This window comes from Mus musculus, chromosome 14 (genome assembly GCF_000001635.26).
Source record: "Mus musculus strain C57BL/6J chromosome 14, GRCm38.p6 C57BL/6J".
In the NCBI taxonomy this organism is placed as follows: Eukaryota; Metazoa; Chordata; class Mammalia; order Rodentia; family Muridae; genus Mus; species Mus musculus.
The window spans coordinates 121,212,501-121,225,131 of record NC_000080.6 but is presented as its reverse complement, the minus strand read 5'-3'; the positions used below and the strand labels follow the sequence as shown (position 1 = coordinate 121,225,131).

The following is a 12,631-nucleotide window of genomic DNA, read 5'->3' as shown; positions in this document are numbered from 1 at the left end:
TGCTATTCCTGGAGGGCCCACACACTAACTGCAAACCTAGACTGACTTACGTCCTGCAATTGCAATGGGCTCTGCTGTGCTGCTGGGCTCCTGTCCGCATGTCCCCTAAAGCCCTGTTCACAGCCCCGTGTCCTGACACCTCTTCTTACCATGCAACACCAGCAAGTTTATTTGACCGTAGCTCTAAAGTGCTTACGGGTTCCACCCTTCTCTCTTCTGTCTCTTTCGTCTACAAGACCAAGGGGAGGAGACCATGTTTTGCTGCAGCCTGGGTTCTTTACAGCCATGATTGATAATGAAGTGAGGCGCCCTTCAAGCCCGCCAGTCATTTATCCATCCACTAAAATCTCAATAGTCACCACTATGATATTTCTGCTTACTCAGGAACTTGAGAGAGTGGGAGACTCAACACGGCGGGTTCTCTGAACATCAAACTGTGTTGGGGACAATGATGGGGCTGCATAGAAATCTCAGATAGCTTTTGTTTATCATTGAGCCAAAAGGATGGGATTTCTGAAAAAGCATGTCTTCATTTATGCCAAGAACCAAAAACAAAAGCAGAAAATAAAACCTGCCCCACCCATCTGGTAGGGTTTATCAGTCTTGGTGGATAAGTCGGTGAAACAACAAAACCCCTGAAACTCTAAAGACAGTGGTACACTAGCGTTAAAAAGAGGCAAACTGTGGCTGGTGAGATGGCTCAGCAGGTAAGAGCACCTGACTGCTCTTCCAAAGGTCCTGAGTTCAAATCCCAGCAACCACATGGTGGCTCACAACCATCCCTAATGAGATCTGACTCCCTCTTCGGGTGTGTCTGAAGCCAGCTACAGTGTACTTACATATAATAAATAAATAAATCTTAAAAAAAAAAAAAAAAGAGGCAAACTGACTGTAAAATAAGAACCTTGGATGGGAAGACCAGACTCCTTGCCTCTGACTTTCAAACTAAGGAAGGGCCCAGTGACGCGGACAAAGCACACTACCAACCGACTGCAGCTAGGGCTGGCTCTAGCTTTACTTCAGCACCGTGTTCCTGCCCTAGAAGCCCAGATACGGAAGGCAAAGAACTCACTGGCCCAGGGCTGTTTGTTGGCTCTGGGTGTCTTGTGACTTGGGTTCTTAGCCCTGGCCAATGCTCCTGGACTTGAAGTCTATCAACCACGGTTCCCAGATGGCTGGTGACTTCAGCCCACTAGGGAGACTTTCAACTCAGTCACTTGTTTGTGGCGAGTGGGGGTGGGTGAGGGTGACTCATTCATAAGACCTGAACTAGTGTGAAGGCCCTTGGTTAATACTGCTCTGTGGAGATCAGAGACACACACGTGGTATCCTTCTTGAAATGGCCATGTCACCTCCCACAGCAGCAAAAAAGATGCATTCTTTTAAAATAAAATCAACCCCCCCCCATATGTGTGTGTTTGTGTGTGAGTGTGTGAGTGTGTGTGTGTACACCACATGTGTGAAGCTCCCCATCTAAGCCAGAAGAGGGCATCAGATCTCCTGGAGCTAGAGTTACAGGTGGTTGTGAGCTGCCCTGTATGTGTGTGTGTGTGTGTGTGTGTGTGCTGGGAACTGAATTCACATCCTCTGAAGCACTCTTAACAGAATTCAGAATCCGTTTCACAAAAGAGACCCTAAAAGTATCTTGGACTGTAACGGTTGTGTATTAGTCAGGGTTCTCTAGAGTCACAGAACTTATGGATAATTTCTAAATAGTAAAGGAATTTATTGATGACTTACAGTCGGCAGCCCAATTCCCAACAATGGTTCAGTCGCAGCTGTGAATGGAAGTCCAAGGATCTAGCAGTTACTCAGTCTCACGCAGCAAGCAGGCGAAGGAGCAAGAGCAAGAGCTAGACTCCCTTCTTCCAATGTCCTTATATTGTCTCCAGCAAAAGGTGTAGCCCAGATTAAAGGTGTGTTCCACCACACCTTTAATCCCAGATGAAAGGCATAGCCCAGATTAAAGGTGTGTTCCTTAACTCGGAGATTCAATCTTCTGGAATCCATAGCCACTATGGCTCAAGATCTTCAAACCAAGATCCAGATAAGGATCTCCAAGCCTCCAGATAAGGGTCACTGGTGAGCCTTCCAATTCCGGATTGTAGTTCATTCCAAATATTGTCAAGTTGACAACCAGGAATAGCCACTACAGGTTGGAAGATGACTTGACAGGCTTTAAGGCCGTCTCACTTCATTATCAATCAAGGCTGCAGAGAACCCAGGCTGCAGCAAAACATGGTCTCCTCCCCTTGGTCTTGTAGGCACAGATGGAAGAGAGGAGGGCGGAGCCTGTAAGCACTTCAGAGCTAACGGTCACATAAACCCTACGGACATGTTTAGTCGATTAGAGACTAGTGTCCGATTTCCCTCTGTCCACTCCAGTGAAAACAGCCCGCTGACAACCACTAACCTGGTAAGTTCTTCCTGGAGCTGTGTGTGGTCGGGAGGGAAGAATTTCACAACAAATTTAACAACGACGTGCTTCGGTCCTGAAAAGAACAACAACATCAGTAATTGTGTGGCGATCCAAGCCTTCCAGGTCCCCAAGAAAGAGTTTCAGCGACTCATCTCTGTCACCCCAAGGTTTCCAGAGTCCAGACACCACCACCACGGAGCCACCCAGAATGGCCACAGCTGCTAGGTCAGTAACAGGCAATCATCTAAGAACCGTCCACAGTACTACACTCAACTGCTCAGTATCCTCTGGGTTTTTAATCACTTAGCTGTATGTCACCAAGTGCTTCTGGTCTGTTGTTTGTTTTTGTTTGTCCAGACAAGGCTTCTCCTTGTAGCTCTGGCTATCATGGAACCCCTCTGTAGACCAGGCTGGTCTGGAACTCATAGAGATCCACCTGCCTCTGACTCCAGCGTCCTGATTTATGTGTTTGTGTGTTCATTTAGTGCACTGGTGTTTTGCCTGCACGTGTGCCTGTGTGAGGGTACCAGACCTCCTGGAACTGGGATTGCAGAGAGTTGTGAGTTGCTATGTGGGTCCTGGGAATTGAAGTCAGGTTCTTGGAAGAGTAGCTAAGGCTCTTAACCAGTGTATTTAAATCAATCAAATGTTTTTGGTTTATTGGTTGTTGTTTTAAACAGGATCTCACTATGTAGCTCCAGCTGGCTTCAACTTCATGGAGATCTGCCTGCCTCTGTCTGAGGCTGGGATTAAAGGCAGATAACACTATTTGCAGACCACCCGTCTTTATCCACAGGTAGACTCAAGTCATCGGAAAGGGAGATAATGAGATGTGAAGCCTTCATACAGTTTAGGGTGTATAGCTGTCTACAAAGCAAGCATGGCTGCTACCACGTCATCAAACACATCTTAGCTCCAAGACATGCAGAGAAAATACAGATGAACTGGGGCCCTGTTTATGTCATTGTCCACCGCAGCCTTTACAGTCTCATGCACATATCCAAGGATCTACAACAAAATCAGGAAGTGGCTGGAGAAGAACGTGATGGAGAACTTTTCAATTCAGCAGAAAGCCAAACTGAGTACAATGTACTGATTTGCAGTGTGAGACTTCAGACTGTTGGTGGTTGTAACAGCCTCCGAGGGGCTGCCATCTGGAAGGAGAGCAACAGGTCAAGCAATGTACTCTAAAGTGAAGATGTTGGCTGTGTACAAATTATGAGAGAAGGCAAGCCGTGGAGGCTGGACAGATGGCTCACTGGGTAGGAGAACTGGCTGCTCTAACAGAGGCCCTGGGTTTGATTCCCAGCACCTACACAATGACTCAGAACTTTACTCCCAGGTGATATGACACCCTCTTCTGGCCTACTTGGGCACTGCATGCACATGGTGCATACAATCTTTTTTTATTCTTTTTCTTTTTTTTTTTCCTCTCTTAAGCCAAAACATAGGCATGCTGAGGCTAAGGAGCCTGTGATATTCCCAATTTAAGCCTAAACATGAGGGGACATGGTGGCACCAGCTCCAAGGCCACCTGGAGTTTAGGGAAAGGCGGAGTGTATAGCACAGGTAAGAGGGAAAGCCGACCCTTTAATGTCAGTCAGACACTGGCTGATTCCAAACAGCCATGGTGGCCTGAGGAGACAGAGGCCATTGCTTTCTCCATATTCAGGAGGGTCTAGAGGGACCGGAAGCTAGGACAATGCTGTTGTCAATGCCAAGTGACATCTTCATCACACGGGGCCAGTCACAGCACACAGAGGAGACGCTGAGGTTGTAGCAGGCCTGTCCAGTTATGACTTTGCAACCATGGCTGCTGTCCCACCACAAGGGGGCCCCTCATGCATCGCTACAAGAATAAGTGACAATCATCTGGATCCACAGAGAGATGCAGGAACTGCTTAGTTTAAATGACTGGAGGCCAGCATCAAATGTAATTGTAGGAGGGCCTCACAGACACTTCGTTGCATGCCTTTACATCCACAGCAATCAATAGGAGTGGCCTAGGGGTGTTTCTTGATCAGAGAAAAGTGAGCTAGGACATGTGGTGAGCTTCAGGTGCAACTACAGCCTGCAGTTCTGGTCTTGTCCACTCGAATCTGGGCCGTTTGGGACAACATTTAAGAACACAGCTTATCTCAAAGCAGAGAAAATGATAAGCTGGTGCTCAGGGGCCAGGAGACTGAGAACAAAAAACCATGCTTCCTCTTTCCTATTGTTCTCATGGGCCCCTTAAGCTCTTCTAATATACAGGCTGGATTCATATTAGAGTTCTACTTGCTCATCAGATACATACAACACACACACACACACACACATACACACATACCATACACACACACTCACAGACACATACCATACCTACATAACACACATAACCCACCACACACACACACACACACACACACACACACACACACACATACCATACACACACATTCACAGACACATACCATACCTACATAACACACATAACCCACCATACACACACACACACACACACACACACATACACACATGCCATACACACAAACTCACAGACACATACCGTACCTACATAACACACACACACCACACCCCCACCACACAGACACATACCATACCATAACACACACTACACCCCCCACCATACACACACACACTCACATAGAAACATACATCCCATACATGCATCTCATACACACCCACCCCCACCCCACCCACCCCCCCACACACACAGAGACAGACACATACATACCATATATACATACCACACACACACTTACAGAGACCCATACAACCACAGTCATACAGGCACACACACGGTCACATACACACGCTCACACAGACACACATTAAGCACACACAATCTCACGCTCACAATTAAGCACTTTCTCCCCAGACAATGCTAGCATTCTGATTTCATAGGCTCTGAAAAGAAGATTAGAAAACCTCAAGTCTATTTCAAGAACAGAAGGCTCCACCCTTCCCCTGAGCACAGAACAGTTAAAACAGCAAACAGCACAGAAGAGACAAGCGCAATTATTCTGGGGGCTTAATAGCAGGCATTAGTCATTAATCAAGATGATGTTTGATTTCTAAGCGAGGTTTTGATTACCAAAGGATTATGCATGAAAATGGCGGAAGTTGCCTATTTTAACAGTCTGTGGATTAGTGGGTGCTGACAAGCTGTCATGAGGGAACAAGGAATTTGTATCTCTAGGGATTCATGTCACAGACAAAAAGACACCTCCACTTGGGAATCACCTGGCCTAACAATTGCTGTCACCAGGAAGCTCAAAGGATACACTTACTTCGAATCTGCTTCACAATGGGCTTCAGGAGATCCAGCCACACCTAGAGCAAACGGAGACAGAATGTCAGCAAGAACGGGCAAGGGTCTGGAGACCATTTCAAGCTACTGAAAGGGAAGTACTTTTGAGAATGTGAGGTCGTGAGCATTTTTTCTTCTAGAATGCCACATTTCACAGTGCCACATCCTATAAATCTTTTGTTTTATTATTTTCTGTGTACAGGTATTTTACCTGCATGTATGTCTGGGTACCACATTGTGCAGTGCTCCTAGGAGCCATAAGAGGGTGATGGATCCCCTAGGACTAAGTTGTAGATGGTTGTGAGCCATCATGTGCATACTGGGTACTGAGCCCAGGTCCTCTGGAAGAAGACCACAGCTCCAAGCTCTGCTAACTCCTTTTATAGATTGTTCTAGTGCACATTCTGCAGATACTATGCCTGAACCTGGCCATTAAAACCTCTTTAAGGGGCTGGAGATGGCTCAGCGGATAAGAATACTGTCTGCTCTGTTGGAGAACCTGGGTTCAATCCTCAGCATCTACAAGGCTACTCACAACTGCGAGTAACTCCGGTTCCAGGGCATCTGACGCCCTCTTCTGGCCTCTGTGTGCATTACACGGACGTGGTACTCTTACATACATGTAGGCAAAACACTTATGTACATATTAACATATATGTAAAAACACCCTTTCTTAAGTACAGGTGGATGGTGAACAGGGGTGGATGGAGCCCTCAGCAGTAGAATGCTGAGCTGTGCTAGGAACTAAGAGCTGCAGCAGAGCAAGGTTCGGTTCCCAGTGCCGTGTTCCCAGTGCTAGGCAGCTAACAACCATCTGTAACTCCAGCTCCAGGGACTCTGATGAGCCTGGCTCTATGGACACCTGCACTCAGGTGCCCAGACACACCTACACGTTTAAAAGCAATAAAAACAAACATGTTTAAAAGCCCAAATTTTTAAATCTTATTTGTGCTTTTTAAACGTGTAGATATTTACCCATTCTGAAGATATTAATGAATGAGCAGCTAATGAATGGTCACATTAGTGGCCAAATGAAATATGCATGATATATACCTATATCTCTCTATATGGTCACCTATACACAAAATAGAAAAATCCTTGAGAGTCAAGAGAGGAGGGATAAGTATTTATAGATTATCCTACATCACAGACTATCTACTATCACGCATGTTATCTACATACATACATGCTATCATACATCACATGCCACCTAAAGTTATCTGCCCCTCAAAGCCAGAGGGACTCCTGGGGTCCAGGAGAGAAACTTGAGTCATGCATGGTACAGGATCCATCCTAGAGGCTCAGCTAGAACTGAACTAGGTTCACTCACCCCTAAGTCCTAACTCTCACCTCTATGCTCCCTGCATGTAATTCAAATCAGAGAAAGAACAGCTGGCCTTATTAATAAAACACAAGCTAAGCACACAGTCTATGCATAGCTTTTTAAAAACTGCCCTTGAATTGCTGGTCAGTTGAAAAGGACTCTCTTTGTACCTAGGACAGAACCAAGGTTAAAATCCTCGTGGTGAAAAGAAACATAAGAGACAGACGCTGCCTGTAGAAGTGATGTTGGGAATGGCAGGTCTTTACACAGAGAAACTTTCAAGGGCAAAGAAGAAAATGCCGACAGCGGGGAAGGATTTGTGCTGGAAATCTAAATCACAACAAGGAAATACCACCTCAGGCATTAAACACGATACATGTGATGTGTGTTTGTGTGTGTGTGCATGTGTATGTGCCTGTGTGTGTGTGTGTGTTTGTGTGCATGTGTGTGTTGTCACTGAAGAAGGCCAGGGCACAATTCTTATTTATAGGTAAGGTGTTGGCACAGCTGGCTACAGGTGCTGCGGCAGGTATCTGAAGGTGTCCCTTCACATCTTCCTCCATCTGGTCACCTGTGTCTGTAAACGTGTATTTGTTCATACAAAATGTATATCCAATGAATGCTAACCTTAACATTTTTATGACAGTGATACAATGTTTACAACAGCCTACATGAAGCAAGTAAATGAAGTAATGGATGTCTACGTGACGCATCACCGGGCAGGATGAGCAATGATGTTCTTCACCGAGTGTGTTTGAGGCAGTCTCATTCTGTACACCTGGCCAGCATGGACCTCACTAGTGAGCCTCGATTGGTCACAGGAATAGGACAATTCAGTAATCAAAGCAGCAGGGTCATTATAAAGGAGGAGGTTTGGTTCCCACTGCATCAAGCAGGCAGTCTCTCTGCCCCCTTATCTAAAAACCAGTGGGACTTATTGATAAGCTGGATACGAGTGCTAAAGGGGCACACACATGCACGCATACACACACACACACACACACACACACACACACACACACACACTTGTGCATACGGAGGCCAACATCAGTTGTCTTCCTTTATCACGACAGCATCTCTCACAAGAGTCTGGAGCTCACCAATCTGCCCAGCTGACTGTTTCAGTGAGTTCCAGGAATCTGCCTGTCCCCTCTTCCCCAACCCCACGTCAGTGACAGAGTTACTGACGTGCTCAGCTGTTCCTCATTCCCCGTAGGTGCTGGGGATCTGGATTTAGGTCTTCATGCTAGTGTGACTGAGCCATCTGCAATCCAGAAGAGCCTCCAGGACATATTGAGGGTAACAATATCTGGCTCACAGGAAGCCAGGAATAGCATAGACTTCCCCCCAGCCAGGCTAGAAAAGCCCCCAATTCTGTGGGCCTCCAGACAGTCGTGAGGAGGCAGGCTTTGGAAGCATTTCCACCTGACCAGCTTTAGAGTTGAAGACTAAAGGTCCAAATGGTTTCCCAGTAACTGCATCCGGAACAAGCAAGTACGTAAGAAGACAAACGCAGAGCGCCCCACAGGGCCAACCAAGTTCACACTACCCAGCATGCAACTGACAACCAAAGTCACCAGGTACAGAATCAGAAAAAGGAGGCCCATGGGAAAAATAAAAACCCAACCCAACCTAGGCCAGGACTCAGAAATGGCAGAGGCAGCAGAGAAAAAAATGACAATAATTTCTAGACATGTGCCCACTTAGAACACTAAGATGGAGAGACGTGAGAGAATGGGCTAAACTCTCAGAGGGAAAACACATTGTGTGAGGTTAAACAAACAAAACAAACAAGCACAACTGTGGATGGACAGAGGCTAGGCCAGCCATATGGGAATCCAAAAGGAAAGCACCCACAGCTGCCCCACATTTAACCTGGCAGGCAGGGACCAGTATGGGCTTTTCTGTCTACCACCACCTCCTTAAACATAGACGTGGTTCAGCTACCATTACATGGTGACGTCTGGGCCACGGGCTTTCTCAGCTCTGCTGTCAACCCAGAAATGCTCTTGTATGCTCAGTCTGTTCGTAGCTGCCGGAAATGCTGCTAGGACATGTTTACATCCTTTTTGTTTGCATGTAAACTTCTTACCAAAATAGGTCATGTGCTGGGCCATGAGCCAACTATTTTAAAAAGTGTTGTGTTATACAAACTACATTCCTCAGCCATTATGAAACTAATTTAAAAACCTAACAAATTAAAAAAACAAGGGAAACCTCTGTATGTTCACAATGAACTCACTTCTAGAAAGAAAAATCAAGGAGAAATTTGAAATTATTTTTGAAGTGAATAAGAAATGTCCACAAAACGGAGTCAAAAGCCATGGCATGACAATATAAAAGCATGTTGATTTCCAAACAATCCTCTGAGTGGGTAGGGCAGCTCACGCCTGTAGTCCCCAACACTGGGAGTCCCGAGAACAGAACACTTCAAGGCCAGCCGGGGCTACAAAGACAGACCTTGTTTCAAAAATAATGAACAAACAAACAAATCTGTTAGTACAAAACTTACAGCCCTCCATAGTTGTTTCACAAAGTGGGTCTGAAGGCCATAGTGTCAAGATCATCCTAAGGGCTTTTGTTTTTAATTCCTTTATACAAAGCCCCCCTCTCCCACCTTAAATGAGACATGGTCTCACTGTGTAGCCCTGCTTGGCCTGTAGATCTCGCTACAGATCAGACTGGACTTGAACTCACACAGATCCACCTGGGATCAAAGGTATACGCCACCAGGCCTGCTGCCTCAAAGATGGGAAGTAGACCCAGGAACTTGCGCAAGCTAGACAAGAATTCTACACTAAGGGAGTCCCTGAGATGGGTTCAGATGTGTTGACTAGGTGGCTCTTGTGTTCCTAGATTCAGGGGCATCCCTGCATCAGCCTCCCAAGTGCTGGAACTACAGGCAAGCGTAACTGCACCTCGCCATGAACTTGCTAAAATACCCACGCTTGGACTCTCCTTGAGTTCCTGATCCAGCCAGTTTCCGGGAATGCTGACACATCCTGCCGCTCTGGGGATAGCACTGGAGAATCAAGGCCTCTGTGCACACATCTCCAGATTGCTTGCTCAGTGTGCTGTCTGGAGCTATCAAAGCGCAGACACTGGCAAAGCTCAAATGAGATCACGGGGATTTATAAGTGACTTCCTACACGCCAATCATTCCTACCTGTTCATTCTGTAACCTTTCTTCACGTCAGACACTCAACAACATTTACCTCTTCCCAGCAAATGAAGAGCATTCTTGTATCCAGCCCAGGACTGTGATCTGGATCTGGCTAAATTCATTGAATTCCTTTTAAGCTAGATGAGTACCCGTATCAAGCACCCAATACTGAGTTGTTAAGGGAAACTGAGCACACTCAGACCATACATGGCAGAGTGTTCACACCGACTTACAAGAACAGCTTTAAATAAAAGAGTCAAGGCAGATCTGTAAGCTAAAGCACACCGTTCATTATGGTACAGGCTCTACCTGTGCAGTTGTGTACCAAGTGCATTTACACAGACCTTGCTATTTCAGATCTATGCAAAAGGAAGTTTGCTAATAAAGGCAAGGCTTAACATTACAAAGCCACGCCTGAGTCCGGGGGGGGGGGGTGTGGAAGTGAGGGAGGCAGGGGCTACTTGGATGATTAGAAACCTTAACCCAGAGAGTCCAATTTTTAATCAATTAACTAATATGTCAAGATGCTGGTGCCTCAAAGCCTTGTGCATGCTAGATTCTACCATTAAGATATATCCCTAGCTGCCAAATCTGCTTTTTTTAAAAAAAGATTTATTCATTTATTTTATGTATATGAGTACACTGTCACTATCTTCAGACACACCAGAAGAGGGCAATCCCATTACAGGTGGTTGTGAGCCACCATGTGGCTGCTGGGATTTGAACTCAGGACCTCTGGAAGAGCAGTCAGTGCTCTTAACCACTGAACCATCTCTCCAGCCCCCAAATCTGCTTTTTAAGATGGGGTCGGCCATGGGGCTTAGCCACAGCACTCACAAAATAGCAATTATCCAGCTTTATCTATTTGTAAGCCACTTGTTTGATTATAATTACCTTTGAAATGTTCATTTTAAAAGATGTCATTTGGCTATGATGGATTTTCTTTTTCTAAAAATGTGCCAGGAAGCCTCAGCAGGAGCTAGGCTTCTGCTAAGCAAATTCTGAAGTATGTATGTCGGCTTGCAGAGAGCCTCACCGCCTGGGCCTGTCACTCTGGGGCCACCTGTTGGCACACAGGGTCAGACCCTGCTGTGGTGGCAGAGCTGACCTGCTCCCTCATCTCCTCCAGCTTACCACATGCTCTGAGATATTTTTAATCCATTACACCTGACATGTTCCTCACAGCGCCCCATCTTGCCTTAGAGTCACCCCCCAGGGAAGAAGCAAGGTGAGGGACCGTGACTATTCATAAATAAAGGACAGCCAGCAGGGACACCCATCATAACAAATGACTGCAGTTTCTAAGTTAAAACCCATCAAAAGCACACTTGCCACAGGCAACATTTTCCTCCCAGCTAGAAGGGACACAGGAAACAAATATCAGGCTTTTCCCATGAGTACCCAGACTGACATAAGAAATCAGGCTGACTCATCAGGCTTAGAAACGATGATTCTTTAAAGACTGGTGGGCGTTCTGAGTTATGACCCAAGGATAGATTGAATCCAAGAGAGCTAACTGCCTACTATGTGTCAGGTGCCTTCCTGGGCTCATTCCATCACCAGGGGAATAGATGTGATCCACGCAGCTCTCTGGGCTGGATGCAGTGCTTCCTGACATAAGGAAAGCTGGGGACAGACAACAAAGGTAACAGACAAAGCACAGTGCTTGGGCTAAGCAGGCCTGAGGGGAGAATCATGGCTTCCGGCTTCAGTGTGAAGGCTGGGTAAGAATTTCCCTAAACTTGCCCGCTGAGATTTATGGATGGCAGAATACCTACCTGAGAGGAATAAAACCAAGCAGACACTGGTGACTGTGGTGTATGGGTCAGATCTCTACTGTAGCTGGTTTTGATATGGCTCTGGAGCAAATAGGCTAACAGTTTTAAGTGTGTGTTAGGGGTTTAGTTGGGGGGGGGGAGAAGAACATCTTAATGAAGAATTATATTTCATGATATGCAAAAGCCATGTGAAATACAAACTCTCATGGCCATCATACAATGGTGGGTTCCCCCCATGTATGTGTATGTGCAGGTGCACTGTGTGTGTATACAGATGCACTGTGTGTGTGTACAGATGCACTGTGTGTGTGAAGGTGCACTATGTGTGTATACAGATGCAATATGTGTGTGTGTGTGCAGATGCACTATGTGTGTGTGCAGATGCACTATGTGTGTGTACAGATGCACTATGTGTGTGTGCAAGTGCACTATGTGTGTGTGCAAGTGCACTATGTGTGTGTATGCAGGTGCACTGTGTGTGTGTGTGCAGGTGCACTATGTGTGTGTACAGATGCACTGTGTGTGTTTACAGATGCACTGTGTGTGTTTACAGATGCACTGTGTGTGTGCAGGTACACTGTGTGTGTGTGCAGGTGCACTATGTATGTATACAGATGCACTATGTGTGTGTTCA

General features: G+C 46.2%; 1 protein-coding gene across 6 annotated transcripts in view; it reads right to left on the bottom strand.

Annotated features, from left to right (window-relative positions):
* Farp1 (FERM, RhoGEF (Arhgef) and pleckstrin domain protein 1 (chondrocyte-derived)) overlaps positions 1-12,631 on the bottom strand; it is a 248,577-nt gene that overhangs the window by 58,613 nt on the left and 177,333 nt on the right. For all 6 annotated transcript variants that reach the window (XM_006518914.4, NM_134082.3, XM_006518915.3 and 3 more), the window contains exons 4-5: positions 5,713-5,755; positions 2,414-2,492 (exon numbers count right to left, since the gene is read on the bottom strand). In XM_006518914.4, the coding sequence (XP_006518977.1) occupies positions 2,414-2,492; positions 5,713-5,755 (122 nt within the window). The remainder of the gene's footprint in view (positions 1-2,413; positions 2,493-5,712; positions 5,756-12,631) is intronic.